The sequence below is a fragment of the Frieseomelitta varia genome, unplaced genomic scaffold (genome assembly GCF_011392965.1).
Source record: "Frieseomelitta varia isolate USP_RPSP 00005682 unplaced genomic scaffold, Fvar_1.2 scaffold_884, whole genome shotgun sequence".
Taxonomy (NCBI): Eukaryota; Metazoa; Arthropoda; class Insecta; order Hymenoptera; family Apidae; genus Frieseomelitta; species Frieseomelitta varia.
The window spans coordinates 77,852-95,883 of record NW_025110683.1 but is presented as its reverse complement, the minus strand read 5'-3'; the positions used below and the strand labels follow the sequence as shown (position 1 = coordinate 95,883).

At 27.4% G+C, this 18,032-nt stretch overlaps 5 protein-coding genes across 9 annotated transcripts; 4 read left to right on the top strand and 1 right to left on the bottom strand.

Moving 5' to 3' along the window:
• The first annotated feature begins 16 nt into the window (after positions 1-16).
• LOC122537005 lies at positions 17-7,535 on the top strand. Of its 4 annotated transcripts, none has more exons than XM_043669874.1 (7): positions 17-649; positions 986-4,653; positions 4,722-5,734; positions 5,826-6,104; positions 6,197-6,486; positions 6,550-6,655; positions 6,786-7,535. In XM_043669874.1, the coding sequence occupies exons 1-7, from the start codon at positions 421-423 to the stop codon at positions 6,886-6,888; spliced, it is 5,688 nt and encodes a 1,895-aa protein (XP_043525809.1). In that variant the 5' UTR covers positions 17-420; the 3' UTR covers positions 6,889-7,535. The 4 variants fall into 4 exon arrangements, with proteins under 4 accessions (XP_043525809.1, XP_043525807.1, XP_043525806.1 ...); XM_043669872.1 differs by having other exon boundaries at positions 18-649; positions 6,197-6,655; positions 6,786-6,923; positions 7,089-7,535; XM_043669871.1 differs by having other exon boundaries at positions 18-649; positions 6,197-6,655.
• On the bottom strand, positions 7,053-8,094 carry LOC122537012 (cytochrome c oxidase subunit 6B1-like; the record flags this gene model as incomplete). The annotated part of the gene is made up of 2 exons (XM_043669884.1): positions 7,053-7,836; positions 7,934-8,094. Coding segments are annotated over 2 exons (345 nt in total), but the record flags the coding sequence as incomplete, so codon positions are not given.
• A 644-nt stretch (positions 8,095-8,738) lies between these two features.
• Positions 8,739-10,435, top strand: LOC122537009 (dolichyl-phosphate beta-glucosyltransferase). Its single transcript, XM_043669879.1, has 5 exons — positions 8,739-8,801; positions 8,943-9,117; positions 9,181-9,377; positions 9,461-9,569; positions 9,640-10,435. The coding sequence occupies exons 1-5, from the start codon at positions 8,739-8,741 to the stop codon at positions 10,080-10,082; spliced, it is 987 nt and encodes a 328-aa protein (XP_043525814.1). The 3' UTR covers positions 10,083-10,435.
• Positions 10,436-11,696: 1,261 nt separating this feature from the next.
• LOC122537010 (programmed cell death protein 6) lies at positions 11,697-13,373 on the top strand. 2 transcript variants are annotated; one of them, XM_043669880.1, is made up of 4 exons: positions 11,697-12,012; positions 12,408-12,514; positions 12,682-12,989; positions 13,072-13,373. In XM_043669880.1, exons 1-4 carry the CDS (start codon positions 11,957-11,959, stop codon positions 13,171-13,173), a joined length of 573 nt encoding a protein of 190 aa, XP_043525815.1. In that variant the 5' UTR covers positions 11,697-11,956; the 3' UTR covers positions 13,174-13,373. The 2 variants fall into 2 exon arrangements, with proteins under 2 accessions (XP_043525815.1, XP_043525816.1); XM_043669881.1 differs by having other exon boundaries at positions 11,747-12,012; positions 12,721-12,989.
• Positions 13,374-13,936: 563 nt separating this feature from the next.
• LOC122537006 (adenosine deaminase-like protein) lies at positions 13,937-16,310 on the top strand. The gene is made up of 7 exons (XM_043669876.1): positions 13,937-14,135; positions 14,211-14,341; positions 14,437-14,628; positions 14,712-14,949; positions 15,028-15,163; positions 15,246-15,346; positions 15,417-16,310. The coding sequence occupies exons 1-7, from the start codon at positions 14,094-14,096 to the stop codon at positions 15,612-15,614; spliced, it is 1,038 nt and encodes a 345-aa protein (XP_043525811.1). The 5' UTR covers positions 13,937-14,093; the 3' UTR covers positions 15,615-16,310.
• Positions 16,311-18,032: the final 1,722 nt, after the last annotated feature.

Below are 18,032 nucleotides of genomic sequence, written 5' to 3'. Positions count from 1 at the left end.
AGAATGTAACTGTTCGTATAATTTTAGAACACACCGAATATCTATGAATATCAACTTTCATGTCATATGTTGGAAATGGCTCAGTATGGCGGAACTATTGCATACATTTAGTTGTGAGGACAAAGCTATTATAAAAACGGACATCGTGGTGACTAAGTTGTTTCTCTGATTCTAAATTAAATACAATGTTGAAGTTTATTTAAATTTTTTATTCATTTTGTTAGCAAATTTCAATTGTGGGATTATTTGCAATAAGGTGTCGTGCGTGTGTTAGGTTTAGTTTGACAAAAAAGATTCACAATTATTCCTAATACGTAATTAACCCTAATTTTCATAAAATAGTTTTCAATTTTTTTTTTTTTTTTTAATTTTAACGGATGGACACGATTAATTGTTCGTGGCCCGAGGGTAAGTTCAAAAATGGCTAGCGATTTATCGAGTGAGTGTACGGAAACAATTGGTGTGTTAGATGAGAAAGAAGAAGGTGAAATATCCTTGGAAGATGTAAGTTCTTCCGAGGAAGGACATTTAAATTATGGATACGGCACTAAAATTTCTCATTGTTCAAATTGTCTATCGACTCAACACAATACAACGTGGTGTACAATCCCTGCCAAATTTTATCCTTCCAATGGTTCTAATAAAAGAGGTAAATTAAGTGATACAGCTTTTTTTTTATATATATATATTTGCAATCTTATAGTCGTTGGCAATAAATGTCAATTATTAATGTATCAGCTATAGATCTAATATTCTGTTTCTAATATAAAAATATGAATAATAGAAACAATAAATATAGAAAGTGCAAATTCTATTCTTTTGTCTCTTTCGTTTTGTTGTTAAAAAGACAAGGTTTTATATTTTTAATTTATGTATATTTTTAATATTTTTGAAATTAATTAATCTAATATGTTTCTTCTTGATAATATATCAACTTCTTCACATCCAATGTATTATTATTCTCGACATATCATGTTCAATCAAGTAGAAGTTGACCTTATTCTACAAGATGCAGTCCATGGAAAAGAAAACCGTCATCAAATAAAAGAGTCAGGATGCATTGGAACAAAACATACAACTTCTACGCTTCAAGAAAAAAATGATGATCTTGTGCCTATTTCAAGTGACAGTGATATGGAAATTGTTGGTCTTGCAAATAATTCCAACAAATTTATCATACTTTCCCCTGGAAGAAGTAGAGTGAAAAAAAAGAAAAAAAAGAAAAGAAATCGTGCATCTACATTAATATTGAATGATCAAGTTTCTTCATCTAATGTGGATATATCTGTGAAAGAATGTGTTAGTACGATAAAACACGATATAACGAAAAATAATTCTAGATCACACCACAGAGAAGCGAGCCCTATTCATAGAAGTAGATCAAAAGTAATTACAAGATCACCACCCAAAAGACATAGATCTCTTATGAAATCAAGATCTCCTTTTAGAAGATCAAAATCTCCAATCAGTCGTATCAGATCACCAAGGAGGTCCCCAAGAAGACTTAAATCTCCTAAGAGATCACCATACAGATCCTCAACAAAGACAATGTCTAGGAAAACATCATATGCCGAATTAATGCCATCTCATAGCTATGTCAATACACATAATTTATTAAAAAAAGTCAGACAATTAGGTTCAATGGGAACTCATTCATTAGAAGAAACTGTAAATAAAAATAAGGATCATGCATCTTCATTAAAAGAGAAATTAACAAATATGATGAAAGGTGTTTCCGACAATAATACTGATTTTACAAATTCTTCAAAAGAAAAATCTACAGTACACATAACTAACAAAGAATCTAATGACGTAGATGATGATGAAGATTTAGCATTATTAAGGCAAAAAGCCCTTGAAACAAAACAAAATAAATCAAATAAACAAAATGATCAACCAAAGACTGAAATTGCAAAAAGTATGAGTGTAAACATAAATGATGATCAAGATGAAGAAGATTTACAATTACGAATGATTGCACTTCGTTCTGCTGTATTAAAAAAACATCAGAATAGAATTCAAAAGGGTATAAAATCAGGAAAATCCAAGAAATCTGATACTTTTCGCAGTGAAAGTCCATTTACTCAAAGCTTTTTAGATAATATCCCTATACCTGGAGAAGAATTGTTAAGTTTTGCATCGCCACCTCATACTCCACCTTCTATGAATGAAAATAGTCACACAGAAGATATGGAATTAGATACAGATGTTGAAAGGGAAAAAGAAAAATTACCATATTCTCCAACAGATAAAATTACTGCCAATATACCTATAGATACAGAATTGTTAGGTATTCAACCATCTGATGTATCATTCATTAGTCTTAATAATACAAATAATAGTCCAAATTTTATAACATCTAGTCAGGATGATAAAAAGTCTTATCAAGAGAAAATTATTAAAAATCAAAGTTATTTGCCAAATATTGTATATTATGAATCACCACAAAATCCATTATGTGCTACAAATGCAAATATACAATATTTATCAACTGATCTCCAAGAAACTTCTAAATCAGATTTTATGAAAGTACATAATTCACATTTAAATGTACATTCTAATGAAGATACATGTGCTGCTGTTAAAAGTAATAATACTTCTGAAGCCTTAGATATTAATTCAAATCAAGAAATGCCTTATTCTCCAACTGATACTCCTATATATGATCCTGATTTATCACATGCTCTTCCACAAACTCTTGGTCCACCGACTACCTCAAATTCTTCTTTAGTTTCTTTTGAATCATATAACTCTGATACATATGAACAATGTAATAATGTATCAACAAACCAACATACACAAACTACAAAACAAATAAGCAATATAACTGAAGATGAACAATTAAATAAAGCAGAAACTCTTTCAGTTGATCCAATTGTTGGATCTGCTACAAATTCTCTTATGGAATCAATATCACCAAGTAGTTCAATGATAACAATTGATGATCTTCCTGAATCTTCAGAATGCATTCCAAATGATGTTGCATCAAATAATGTTAAAGAAAAAATATTAGAACCGCTTTATATGAAAGGATTACCAGATGTTACCAAAGACGTAAATAAAATACCAACATTAATTAATAGAACACTTGTCCCAGCGTCAATTTTAAAAACAAACAAACAATTACAGCTACCATTACCAACTAGGAAGAATACATTACAGCAAGAACCTACATTTAAAAGTGCAGAAATGCAACCAGTTGTTCTTAATGAAGAAACAAGTATAAAGATAAATACTTCTTTTAAACCACTAAAGTTAATGTCCTTCCCACAAAAGTCTCATTCTGTTTTAGCTATACCAACTGCATTTCATGATTTTTTACACGAAGATTTAACGAATGAAACATCTATAGACAAATCATCTGATACTTCGCTAGTAGAATACAATCCTAATGCAATAACTCAGTGTCTGATACAAAATAATATAACTACAAGTTCAAATACAACTGATGATATTAAAACTCCAATACAAAAGAAAAAGAAACTGCCTAAAAAAGTTTCAAAAAGGAAAAATAATGCATTAATTGCGAAAAAGCATAATGATATAAATGATGATGTAAATGCTGTAGATAAACAAATACATAAATCAAATCAAATTCTTTATACAGATGATAAAAATAATAAAAGTGAAATTCGGATACAAATGGATAAGACAGATTGTATATCAGAAGCCTCTAGAAACATTGATGATGAAAGAAATGAAATTTCTCTACAAACTAATGAGGAAGAAATGCAAAAGAATAATAATTCATCTAATAATACATTAAAACAGAGAAAAAATACAGAAGATAGAAGACAAAGTCTTGATGAAGATGAAGAAGCATTAAGAGCAATTTTACTAGCTTCTTTACCAAAACGAGCAAAGATTGCTGCTAATGATACTTCTGATTCAATTACAGTTACAACAATAAGTACATCTACTGAATCAAATCAAGAATTTGTAAATCAAACTGTGTCAAACACTGTATTATCTGCAGTTAATAATTTATCAATTCCTCATATGGATAGTTCTGAAAATGATAAAAATCAGTCAAATGCTGGAGGAGAAGTAAATAATGTTGCAGAAAAAAATTTATGTGTTGAAAATATTAAAACCTTAAATACAACAATTGGTAGGAAAAAAGGAATTCCTATGACAAAAGGTTCACAAAGGAAACTTGTAAAAAGAATTTCAATTCCTGCAAGTACAAAAGTTGTAAATAATGCAAAAAAATACCAAAATACAATGATTCAAAAGAGATTAAATTTACAGAAAGCTACACTTTATAACAAGCAAAAAATTTCAGAAAATAAAGTGCAATCTACAGTAAAATCTAATGACAGTAAATGGTCTACTAATACAAAGGCATTGTCTGATATACAGAGGATTGTTATAAATTTAGAGTCTGATACAGAAAGTGATTCTGAATTTGAGCGACAAAAAAATATAGCTGCCACTTCAACACATGCTGTCACAATGGAAAAACACCAGTCAACAATAAATTCTACAGCAGAATTTGAAAAAAATTTAGAGCAATTTTTACGTGCAGCACGGAAAAAACAAGAATCATTGGCAGCTGCAAGACCAACTTCAATATCACAAATACCTAAACAAGATACAATATTAACAACAAAATCAGGAAAACCAAATTCATCCAATCTATACACACCACTGGTAATAATACTATAATACTATAGCAAATTTTTATTATATATGAAATATTTATTTGAATATTTTTACAGGCTGTTCGTCATTTACCTGCATCTCAACAAGAAGAATATCGTCGATTAAAACAACAAATATTAGAACGCGAGAAACTGAAACTACATAAAACAATAAAGAATAAAAATATGGAAGTATTTTCAAAATCCACATTGCCAAATAAAGAGTTATATGCAAAAGTACATCATATGATGCCTTCAAAAAGTCAAAGTATAAATATACAGCAATTAAACAAAGAGAATTGTTCTAAAAATTTAGTAGACTCAATAAAAAATACTACTACAGCAAGCAAATATAATGTTGATAAACAAGAACACTCAAATCTAAATCAATCAAGGACAAATAATATTTGTACACCTATTGAAAGTAATCCAAATAACATTGGAAATAAAACAATTGTGAATAATCTACAATCGACAAACATATTGCGAAAAACTCAAACAAAAACGAAAATTTCGCCCTTAAAAATTTTATCTACAGATGAAGTAAATGAGAAATATGTTCAAGTACAAGTAAAAAGTGATACAAACAAACGAGTGGTAACAATAAATGATAAAGTGTCCTTAAACAACAAAGCAGCAATTAATTGCAGTGAAAATATTTCTGGAAATAAAGATAGCGATAATGAAAAAATGTATAATAATAGTATAAACCAATTTTCACATCCTGCAAGAGAAGACAGTGTTATAAATAATATTCCATTTGATTATAGTACAGTGGATTCAGATGCATCGACTATTGTATTAGCAGAACATCAAAGAAACAAAGAAAATTTTGATACATCTGAATCTACGTTACATCTTTCACAATGTCAAGAAAATACATCCTTGACTTCAAATACAGAAAATGAACATGATAGTCATTTTTTATCGTTAAAAAACAATAAATCACCGAAAGATATAAAAAGTATAGAAGAGAACTGGGAAGAAATTAAAAAAGATGTCAAAATGGAGTTAAATACATTGCTTAATCTCTCCCGTGCAGAACAAGAAAAACGTTTAATGGATACAGAGCAAGAACTAGTTATGAAACGGTAAAAAAAATTTTTAATAGAAATTCATTCAATATCTATGAATTTTTTATGTAGTTTTATATAATAATTTATTTTTATATTGATAAAATAGCTACACAATCCTAGATGATTTAGCAGACATGTCTAGTAACCTTCGTCAGTGGCATATGGAAAGAGATCTACAGACGAATTTAGCTGCTGAAGTAAAAAAGCTCAGGGAACAACTCAAAGTTGCTGAAGAAAGATTAAAAGTGCAACGTAATCGCATTAATAATATAGGTCCAAAAGTAGTAGAAGCACATGGAAAGATCAATGCAAATCGACAAGAATGTTTTAAACTTGCAACTATTTGTTCGACCTTGGGAAATAGAATTGCAGGAAAAGAATACAAGTAATATATTAATAAAATTATTATGAACAAATAATCTTTAAATCATTGTAAACAAATATAAATATTTTTAATTACCTCGTGATTTTTTCTAGGATACCTGAAGCTGGAGCACAACTTTTAGATAATAGGCTGAAAGAAGTAGCTAATCATACGCGGGAACTTTCTCAAAAAAAAGTACCATCTATTGACATTTCTGATATATATGATTTATCAACACTAGAAGAAGAGACTGTGCCTACTACCAGTGCAGAAATTTCTCAAAGTGAATCTTTATTGAGAGAAAGTGCAACGATTTTTAATGAAGATAAATTATCTTCAAAATCAAATGAAGTTGAAAAAACTGTACAAATACATTTAAATGATGTTGTCCTTTCTACTACTGGTATGCTTAATTCAGCGAATAATAAGTTGCCAGAAAATAATATAATAAATCCTACAACTTCAGAACCTGATAGTGGCAAGAAAAATTCTAGAAGACTTGAAGATAAATTTCCAACGAAGAAGACACTTTTACCTTATGAATCAATATTAATACATTTCAAAGTATCAAGGTGGGTTTTCGCTCTCTAAACATTTCAATAGTATTAAATATATTTATTTATAAATAATACAGTTTTTCTAATTATATTGTACAAAAATTTTGAGTATTTTTTTTTTGTTGTTTCTATCATTCTTAACCAGGAACACGAATCCCAATGGCATCCTTTGTCCATACGAACTAATGGGAACATGCAATGATGGAGATTGTCAATTTATTCATCAAACAGGGAGCCAAACCAAGTAGCATTTAGTTACCGAAATGGCATTGTTATGTTATACGTAAGGTGGTTTTAATCTCTAATGATAAGATTCATGGGACATTAAAAAATAAAAATCACTTCTATTGAAAGTGATCATACTTTTTTATGATCAGTATTATTTTCTAATTTGAAACATTTTTTATTATGAATAAGCATTATTTATAATACACTTTCATAATTGCAGATACTACTATTTTTGAAGAAATAAAATCCCATAAAGATGGAAGAATGCTGTTAGCAGAAGTAACATCTGAAGATGGTAAGTTATCTTCATCACGGCAGGAGTTTGTGCACAAATTAAAATAGCCATTTTATTACATAAGGATCATAAATTTAAAAAAAAAGCAAAATTTTTAATACTGTGCTATTTTAAGCTTCTATTCTAACGAAAGTTTATAGAAGATTTGCTGCAAGTGTTTATTTTTTACATATGTAAAAAGTGTCGTATATAAACTACAGTAATTAGTGTGATTAATATAAAAAAAAGAAGAAATTATTGACCGATTGTTGAAGACAGCCATATGACAGGCCAACGTCGGGCATTGCAACAAATATTCATTTCATATTTCTATATAAGTTACCTCATAAAAGTCTTGTACCTGTATAATAAAAGATTAATATTTTTTTCTAAGACGAGTTTGTTTATTTTCCAAATTAGATTTATCCCTTCTCACAGAAAACAAAATTACTATTTTTCCTGATTTTTATATTTGTTCCTAGATAATTTCCCTTGAGTATTATATTTGTGTTAGATTAATTTGCCTTCAATTCTAAGTTCATCCCATCGACGAATCCAATCATTTGGACATATAGATGTAAAAACTTGTTTAAACCAAGTACATACATCTGATTTCTCTCCCAAAATATGTTCACAACGATAGAAATCATGATACATTACCCAACAACGTAATGTTTGATTTTGTTGTTGAAATCTAAATAACGATATTGAAAACCATTTTTATTCAGAATACCAAAAAGATTAATTTTTCTCTGATGTATCGACAGAAGAATATTTATAATAAAACAAACCTTGGATCTTCACCAGGAAATACAGATTTTGCACGTTTTTTTGCATCTACATCTCGTTTAAGACATGGATCATCTTCGTCTACAGTTATAGTTATTTTTCTCTTTTGTATTTTTTCATCTGTTGTATTATCAATATATGTTAAATATGTATCATATATATGTTAAATATGTGTATTATCTTCACCTTTATTTTGGATGTCCGAAATATTAATTTTATTGTTTTTATCAGAATCCATTATAGTGTGAATTCATGTTTGAATTTATGTATATATAAATAATGTACTATTTATGAATAAGTTTTATAATTATTTTGTAATAAGCATACAATGAATTGCGTTAAATGAATAGTACGAGAGAAAAAATTAATAAAGCCGCGAATGTTGATTAAAGTTCACTTTATTTTTTTCTAACAATTCAAATTTTATTTTTAAACATAATAAAAATAGTTTTGACACGTAGAACTCCCTCTATATGTACAAACATTCGTTATCAATTATCAATTATCAGTTACTTATCAATTGCTTATTAAAAATTTTATTGTTCAATTTTTTTTAAAAATGTGAAATTGTGTGAATTTTTATATTTATTTTAAACACTAAAATTTCTTTATGACTATCTCTTATTTAAAATACAAAGATTTTCCATCAATGCGATAAAATTCATATTTAGTGTAGCCAACTGTTAAATGTTGCAAATTAATCGCAACTTCAGACAGAGTGGCGGTACAAGAAAATAAGAAACTATGAAAAATACGTGTTGTGTAAAATATTTTTTTGTTAATATTTGAAAATACAATAACATTGAAATGATACAATTATATTATTTACTTCTTTACACTATTTTATTTGCAATAATATGTATAATTGTGGTACGTTTTTAGGTTATATTGTTATTTATCTGTTATTTAAATTTGTATAAACGTGGCAATTCTATAAGTATGTTAATATCTTCTAATTAAATAATTTTTTATTAAGACATTGTATAATTGCAATTAATCCCCTGATTTCAGTTTTCTATAATATTATTTATAATAACAAAACCATATCCAGAAATATGGCGAGATGAGAAAGAAAAATATTTTTTTAATCCAAAAACAAAAAGTATAGATGCTTTTCCATCTTTATATGAAAAATGGAGTGTACATTTAAGTGTTGTAATACCAGCATATAATGAAGAACAAAGATGTAAATATTGATAGATTAATTGCATATTTTTGAAAACAGTATGTTTATATATTTAATTTATAGTGCCAGTAATGTTAGATGAATGCTTGGAATATTTGGAACAGCGTTCAAAAAATGGACACACTTATGAACTGATTATAGTAAGTGATGGAAGTTCTGATAAAACTGTGGATATTGCTCATATGTATGCACTAAAATATGATAACATTAGAGTATTAAATCTTATTAAGAACAGAGGAAAAGGTGGTGCAGTAAGACTAGTTAGTAACACAATAATATGAAATTTAATAATTAATATTAATATTATTTTAATTATTTTTTACTGTAATTACTTTTGTTTAAGGGTATACTGAGTGCAAGAGGAAGTGTAATATTATTTGCAGATGCAGATGGTGCTACTAAATTTAAAGATTTGGAAAAGTTAGATGATAGTTTGAAAAATATTTTAGGATGTAAGTTATTTTTCAAAACATGATATAAAATAAAATCTATTGAATTTTTGTGAAAAAACATTTTTTTCAGTTGATTATATAGATAAACCAAATGAAGTAAGTTCCTCTCATGCAATAGTATGTGGATCCAGAGCTCACTTAGGAGAAGAAGAAACTGCCAAAAGATCTTTTTTCCGATTATTTTTAATGCATGGATTCCATTTCCTAGTTTGGTTTTGGGGTGTAAGAGATATCAGAGATACACAGTGTGGTTTTAAACTTATAACACGTGAATCTGCAAGAGCTGTATTCCAAGCCTTACATGTTGAACGTTGGGCATTTGATGTAGAGATGTTATATATTGCAAAAATTTTAAACATTCCTATTACTGAGATTCCTGTAAATTGGACAGAAATTGAAGGATCGAAAATAGTCCCCTTTTGGAGCTGGCTACAAATGGGTAAAGACATATTTTTCATTTGGTATAAATACAGAATTGGAGCATGGAAAATAAAAAGATCTAAACAAACGTAATATGAATGTGCACAGAATTCAAAATATATAAACCAATCTTATATACAAAATTTCCATTGCAAAAAATAATATTGGGTATATTTAATAGAGTAATCATGAAATATTTTTCTTTTATAAGGAAAGGTAAAGAAGGTTTTTACTTCAATGTAAAAAATCATAACAGCTTTTGTTATTAATAATTTTTATTTTGTTGAACAATCGTACAAAAGAGTCATAAGTGTTTTTATAAAATGAGAGAGTTATATAATATTTTAGGTTTATTTAATCAGGTTTAACCAAGATATATTATCTCGTTCTATTTATTATATTTTATAATATGTATTCAACATTATTAATAAATACTATTTTACAAACAATATTAAACAATAACAAAATATATAAATAATATATAATTTCCCCACTAATCAATCAAATTTTCATTCGCAGGTGAAATTTGTAATCTCTCATAATTTATTTCTTTTTTTACATATTTACACATATAAATACAAAAAACATATATAAATAGATATATAAAAGTTATATATTTACTCCATTAGGCACTACAGAATTAAATAATTTATTAAATTAACTTAGAACTAAGAGTTAAATTTAAGATACGTTTATTTGTGTTACATCAAAATTAAAAAAATAAAATTAAGAGAAGTTTTTTTATATTACAATTTATATAATGTATTAAACGCATGCGTAATAATTTTTAACTAGGGTGATATTCACTAATCAATACATACAGGATGTTTCGTAACTTGTGGGACCCACTTCGGGAACTGATTGTACGCTTAAAAATAATGAAAAAAAATCATATAAATATATGTCCTATCTGTCTTCGTTTATGAGATATAATGAATTTTCTGTTTTAATTACTTTTACTAAAGATGCTCGAAATGACCACCTTGCATTTGAAGACAAGCCTGCACGCGTCTTGTCATTGATCTGGTTACTCTCTCTGTCATTCCTGGTGTTTCTCGAATTTGTCAGAAGTCTTGCTCTATTCTATTTCGTAGTATTTCAGCGTTTTCAAATGTTCAAGTGTGTGATTTTAAATGTCCTCAAAAATGAAAATCTAATGGATTCAAATCCGGAGAATGAGCAGGCCATGCAATAGGACGTATTTTTAGGCGTACAATCAGCTCCCGAAGTGGGTCCCAAAAGTTACAAAACACCCTGTATATATATAATCCAATAGTTTTTCGCAATAATTTAGATACAGCAAAAGAAAAGTATTACAATCAATATTATTAACACCATATAAACATTATCAGTTAAAGATTATAATCAATCTTTTGTGAAATTAATATAATAAGTGAAATTAGCTTGTATAAACTTTTAATATTAATTCATATGTAAAGTCAAATTTTATTTGGGTAAAGTATTTTATTTAATTTTCGATACAGTTATTTCAGTACAGGCAGTGTTGCCTGAAAGTTAATCTGTAAAGGTAAGTATATGACATTTTAATTTCCTTCATTTTTCCGAGGTGTCATTTCAAAAATTGCCGATTTTATTCTCGTCTTATATAACATTCTAAATATTCTAACAGTTTTTAACGTTTATCAATATAAGGTACAACATGGTACATGAAAAAACATTGAATGTCAAATCTATTCTGTATTTTGTCTATGACTATGCAAACAATTTTCAATTAATATAACCACTTGTCGCTAGAGGGTAATAGTGTTTGTATTTCTAGTAATAACACGGAATTTTCAGTGGCGTGACGTATTTCTGACGTGTTTTTTGTGGAGTTCTTTTGCAAACATAGATTAATATTATCATATACGTTACTCATTGCATTCAATTGCAAAATATAATAATAAAAAAAGTGTTAAATATAACTATATTTAATTTTATATTTTGGAGAAACGAAGAATTAAAAAATGTCTTTTGTATCGCCTATGCCTAGTCGAGAATTTCTGTGGGATGTTTTTCAAAGGTATTTTAAAATTTATATGAATTTTATTCTATATAACCTCTATGATTTTGTATGTGTTGTATCATAAAAATTGCAACATGCTAAATATTTAATTAACCTTGCCGTTAATTATGTAGGTATGACATGATATAAATTATCAATTATGTATATTACATACATGGTGAATCATTTAAATGAAATTATTTAAATATCTCAAGAAGTTTTCTAAGACATAAATATTTCTAAATTATGTAAATATTGTCTAAAAATTCTTAATTTAAAAGATCTTAATTTAGTACATGAAAGACATAAATGTATTATCTTTCATATATAGTTTTATAGAACGAACAAAATTTTCATAATAAATAGAAAGCAACAGGTATATAAGACTAATGTTTTTTATTTGAACATTATAGAGTTGATAAAGACAGATCTGGTGCAATAACTGCAGAAGAGTTGCAACAAGCACTTTCAAATGGGACTTGGACACCATTTAATCCAGAAACAGTGCGTTTAATGATTGGTAATTATTTTATTATTTTATTAATTTAATCTATAAATAGATTTAACATGCTATATTATTATAATGTATAATACAGTTAACAATGCATCCCATAGTTCTTGAGTAGATTTACATGGACTTCTATCATATTTAATATGTTTTTAGTGTATTTCATTGCATTCATACAGGTATGTTTGATATTGACAAAACTGATCCTGATTCTTCAGGTATGTTTGATAAAAACCAGAAGGGAACAGTTAGTTTTGAAGAATTTGGAGCTTTATGGAAGTATGTAACAGATTGGGAAAATTGCTTTCGGTCATTTGATCGGGACAACAGTGGAAATATTGATAGAAATGAATTAAAAACAGCTCTAACAAATTTTGGATACAGATTATCAGACCAAATTATAGACACTCTTATACGCAAATACGACAGAGCTGGTCGTGGTACTATATATTTTGATGACTTTATTCAGTGCTGTGTAGTTTTATATGTAAGCCTCTGTATGCATAATATTCTGTTACAGATTATATTTTACATTTATGTTTCATGAATATGAATAATTTTTGTTTTAGACATTAACTTCTGCCTTCAGGCAGTTAGACACAGATCTGGATGGTGTAATTACAATTCACTATGAACAGTTCCTAGGCATGGTATTCAATCTTAAAATATAAGACAGTTTTATGCTTCACTGTTATACTTGCCTATACTTTGCTGTGGTACTATTTATCATATAAATACGAATACGAATTATTAAATGCCAAATTTGGAAATTAAAATTTATTCGGAAAAATTTCTTCCATGTCGAATTGCAAGTTTTATATATTTGATGTGCTTGTATGTTGAATCGTAATTAAAAGATTATAAAAAATCAGAATTATATGTATAAACATTCCTGAAAAAGTTATATACATATAATTAAATTTAATTTTAATATTCCATATTTAATTTTTATATTTTGTTTGTTATGGAGGAAATATTATAATAAATAGTTATTATATATTATATATTATTATATATTATGAAAAAGCTGGAAATGTTTTAAAAAAAGTTAAAAGATACCCTATAATATATATTTTTTTAAACATTAAATTTGCAGAACTAATGTCAATTATATATTAAATACTAGTATTTTACATTATACTATCTTCAAGTATTATTCAATATTTTAGTACTCTACAGTTTTAAGGCACTCCAAAAGATATTAAATAGTATATAAGTTTAATATAATATTTATAAAATTAAGATTATTTTAATTGTATTTTCTGAGAATATAATGATACAATATCTTGCATTCTGTTTTAAGTCTGTATTTATATACTTTTCTATTATTATTAAATTAATTATAAATATATAAATTTTATTGAATATATGTGTATATTTTTCACTGTCCTATTTTTTTTTAATTTTTTAGAAAAATACGAATCTAAGATCATAGAACAAGTTGTGTATATAGAGAACATGTAGTTCACGTTTCAAATGGAATTGATTACTTTCAGTTTCTGTAGAGTTATCAATGGTTTTTAAATATACAGCATATTAAAATAAAAAAGATATTTTTTTTGTACATACGACAAAAGTTTATTTATTTTTTATGATGGACTTAGAAAATTTGTGTCAAGCTCTTCCAAAATTGGTATGTATTTGGAAACTTAAAACGTATAGGTTAATGCTTAGGTTAAAAGATATCTTCTTTTTTTGTATATAATAGGAACTTCACGCTCATTTAAATGGATCCCTAAGCATGGATACTTTGAAGAAATTATATAAAATGCAAAATCCCAATTCAAAAAGCTCTGAAGATACACTCATGAGTATAAAAAATTTCTCATCATTAGGCGAGTACGAATAACAATATACAATTTCAAGTTCTCAATTTCAAATTATATGAAGTTATACTCAAAATAATAATAATTGGTGTAATAATTGGTTCATAGATGTTTCAAAGTATTTAATATAGCACATTCATTAACAACAACACCAGAAGCAGTTTTTCATTCTACGTATGATACAGTTAAAGAATTTAAAGAGGATAATGTGATATATTTGGAGCTTAGAAGTACACCACGTGCTATTGAAGGAAAAATGACAAAACAAGAATATGTAGAAGCGATTATAAAAGCATTTGAGTAAATATGTAATTTACATAACTGAACGTAACTAAAATTTTTGTTCTTAAATGCCAATTAAAAATTGTTGATTATAATTATAGGATTTGTAAGACTGATTTTCCAAGTATATTGTTGAAATTATTAATATCTATCAATCGTAAACAAGGATATAAAGCAGCTCAAGATAATATAGAATTAGCAATAAATTTTTTTAAAAAATATCCGCAATATATTGTTGGACTTGATCTGAGTGGAGATCCAATGACAGGAAGCACATTTTTAGAATTATTAAGAAAAGCTAGACTGGCGGGACTTAAAATTGCAGCTCATTGTGCAGAGGTAGAAATTAGATTAAACTAAATTTAATCTCGTTGAATTTTTAGATATATCAAATGCTTTCTCATTTATCTCATGTAGGTTCCAAATGAAACAGAAACAATAGATATCCTCAAATTTAAACCAGATAGATTAGGACATTGTACCTGCATTCATCCTACATTGCAAGGATCAAGCAAATTATTTAATTTGCTTCTTGATTCCAAGATTCCTGTAGGTAAGAGCAACAAATTTATGAAAATTTTTTAATTATCTTTCCCAAGAATATGTTAGATATGTGATTTTTATCTTTCATCTAGAATTGTGTTTAACTTCGAATATTCAATGTAAAACAGTATCTACTTACGAATCTCATCAATTTAAATATTTATTTGAAGCTGGACATCCTATTTGTCTTGGTGTGAGTAAAATTGATGTGAGTAAACATTTATCTAAATAATCGTTCTGAAAAGAACATTTTATTTTTTTAGACTGATGACAAAGGTGTCTTTCATACATCTTTGTCTCATGAATATAAAATAGCTAGTTCAACATTTGGTTTGAAACAAGAACAACTTCTAAAACTTTGCCTGTCATCTGTAGAATATACCTTTGCAACATTAGAAGAAAAACAAGCATTATTGTACGAGATAGAAAAATTTTCTAAAGAATGTAATATTACATATTGAAGTTGTAACAAATTATAGCTAATGACATTAAAAATTGTTGCCATTATAAAAGAGTTTAAAAAAGGTCAGAAACTAAAAATACGATTGTACAGTTATATTTTCTTTTAAATTTTATAGATGCAACGAGGTTATTGTACTATTGATATAAAAGTATTATCGTTTTTATTTGTTATTTCGTTTACATGATTTATACATAATTAACGATAAGTTGCTACTTACGAAGACTAAGATAGTTTACTAAGATACAGTTTTCTATACCTTTTTTCAAAATTGATATATATATATACAACATTCATGATAATTATTACAATATACGCCTGTAAACATGTCGTATCTTTAGTTTTACGAGAAGAAATAATTAGTAATACTCGTAAACTAGCAACAAACAGTCGATTTGATAAATCCTCGTTTCGTAAGCTGTTAAAATCACAATCGTGTATTTTTCTGTTGCTCATTTTTTAATTTAATTTGTTTACCAATTTCATATTTGGTGTAATCAATTAAAAAATAAAAATGCTACATAAAATATAAAATAATTTAGCAAACAGTTGAAAAGCTGAATATTATTGTTAATTTCAACATCTCTACAGGAGTATTTCCCTTTTTATCCGAGATCAAATTTATCTCAAATAAAAATGAAAGAAGACAGGAACAGCTTTCTTATATTTACGTAGAGCAACAAAAATTTGTCTTTTTTTTTTTTAAATTTTGATGTAAATATTATTATTTTTTTTTGTTTTTTTTTATTCTTTTTATTAGAACCCTTATTCGCTGTCAAGGTAATAACAGTAAATAGCTAAATAATACTAATAGTAGGAATAATATAGTCGTAATATTAATATAAACGATGACGATAATATCGTTTTTAATAATCATAATAAGAAATTATTTCTACGTATATAATATTCGTCCTATATAAACAGTCTTTTTGGCTAACTTTTGAATCATAAACAATAAAATAGTTTCTTTCTTCTCAATATCGCATCACTATCTATCCATAGCTATATATTTCAAATCTTAAGATTATGAAATAAAAACATCGTTATATCGTTCGCTTTTCACTATGAATATAGAGATCGATGAAACCATTCGCAAAATTCTTTTTCTCTCATTTAGACTATGTTTTTCATATTATTATTGCGCGTATTATTACGCTGAGTTTTTCTAATATTAACGATTATGATTAAAAATGTTCTTATTATCTCTCTCATTCTGGTCGCATTGCAAATACATTTACCAGATATAGATAGACTTCAATTCTATACGATTTTTACGCGTTACATACTAAGCATTATCTAAAGTAAACATTGTGTAGGTATCGACTCGTGAATATTCAGCGTTTTACAGTTCTTCAGATGCGTTATCATTATCGAACTGGCCCTACTTGACATTGAAAAAAAAAAGACATGATTCTCCATTACTAAAAAAGAAAAAGAAAAAATGAAAGAAGAATTCAAAAATCGACGGCACAGCAGTGTGCAAGAAGCAGTGCGAGGTGATGCGAGGTGATGCGAGATGGAGGCGGATTCGAACGTTCAGATGGTATGCTACTAAATGCTTCAAACGCTCGGATCTTTCGCCCATCTAATAAAAAAAAAAAAAAAGGAAAACGCAGAAACATGAAGTAAAAAAGAAAGAAATGGGTAGCAATTATCTACTTTTTCATTTCGTTCGATTCCATGGTGTTAATCCATACGTAGACGAATATGAACGAAAAGTGAACGCAATCATGCAACGATACTATTTTTGTCACAACGAAAAGAAAGTAAAACAAAATAAAAATTATTCGTACTTAATAATATAAAAATCACGATATTTCTATATCTAAGAGTAATAATAATAATAATAATAATAATTATAACTCTAATAATGGCATACTTGTAAATTGTCACAAGTTCTGCCCCTCTTTCTCTTTCCTTTTTTCTCTCTCTCTCTCTCTCTCTCTCATTCACGAATGAAGAAATACATTAGAATGACTATGTACACTCTACGAACAAGCGACAAGATGGATAACTGTCTATACATGCATGTAGATGAGCATATAAAAGCATGTATGGTACATGTAAACGTACATATTTATGCACGTATATAGCAAATACGTATTTATCAATACACAAACCTGCACATATACATACACTTACTTTCTATATTCGTAGTAATATTAATAGTCGTGGTAAAAACGAATGTGCATGTACCAATTTAAAATGCTGTAAAATATCGGCTCTTTTACCGATACCGATTTTTCAAGTTTGAAAAAAAAAGAAAAGAGGGCTATTATTGGAAATTATTAGTAACTACTAGAAATTAATTGCACGAACAACGGTCGTGCCTCGAGTTATCGAGAGATAAATAAGTTAAGACGTTCTGATTAAATACGATGATAAAGAATTAAAAAAGAAGAAGAAAGAGAAAAAAATA

What these genes read in the sequence shown, in the direction of transcription:
- LOC122537010 (XM_043669880.1), top strand. Translation starts at nt 11,957, where the DNA reads ATGTCTTTTGTATCGCCTATGCCTAGTCGAGAATTTCTGTGGGATGTT. An exon ending in CTGTGGGATGTTTTTCAAAG is followed by an intron (nt 12,013 to 12,407) that starts GTATTTTAAAAT and finishes TGAACATTATAG; the next exon opens with AGTTGATAAAGACAGATCTG. An exon ending in AACAGTGCGTTTAATGATTG is followed by an intron (nt 12,515 to 12,681) that starts GTAATTATTTTA and finishes GCATTCATACAG; the next exon opens with GTATGTTTGATATTGACAAA.
- LOC122537005 (XM_043669872.1), top strand. Translation starts at nt 421, where the DNA reads ATGGCTAGCGATTTATCGAGTGAGTGTACGGAAACAATTGGTGTGTTA. An exon ending in CAATGGTTCTAATAAAAGAG is followed by an intron (nt 650 to 985) that starts GTAAATTAAGTG and finishes TGTTCAATCAAG; the next exon opens with TAGAAGTTGACCTTATTCTA. An exon ending in ATTGCAGGAAAAGAATACAA is followed by an intron (nt 6,105 to 6,196) that starts GTAATATATTAA and finishes GATTTTTTCTAG; the next exon opens with GATACCTGAAGCTGGAGCAC.
- LOC122537009 (XM_043669879.1), top strand. Translation starts at nt 8,739, where the DNA reads ATGATACAATTATATTATTTACTTCTTTACACTATTTTATTTGCAATA. An exon ending in ATATAATGAAGAACAAAGAT is followed by an intron (nt 9,118 to 9,180) that starts GTAAATATTGAT and finishes TTTAATTTATAG; the next exon opens with TGCCAGTAATGTTAGATGAA. An exon ending in TTTGAAAAATATTTTAGGAT is followed by an intron (nt 9,570 to 9,639) that starts GTAAGTTATTTT and finishes CATTTTTTTCAG; the next exon opens with TTGATTATATAGATAAACCA.
- LOC122537006 (XM_043669876.1), top strand. Translation starts at nt 14,094, where the DNA reads ATGATGGACTTAGAAAATTTGTGTCAAGCTCTTCCAAAATTG. An exon ending in AATTTCTCATCATTAGGCGA is followed by an intron (nt 14,342 to 14,436) that starts GTACGAATAACA and finishes ATTGGTTCATAG; the next exon opens with ATGTTTCAAAGTATTTAATA. An exon ending in TTGCAGCTCATTGTGCAGAG is followed by an intron (nt 14,950 to 15,027) that starts GTAGAAATTAGA and finishes TATCTCATGTAG; the next exon opens with GTTCCAAATGAAACAGAAAC.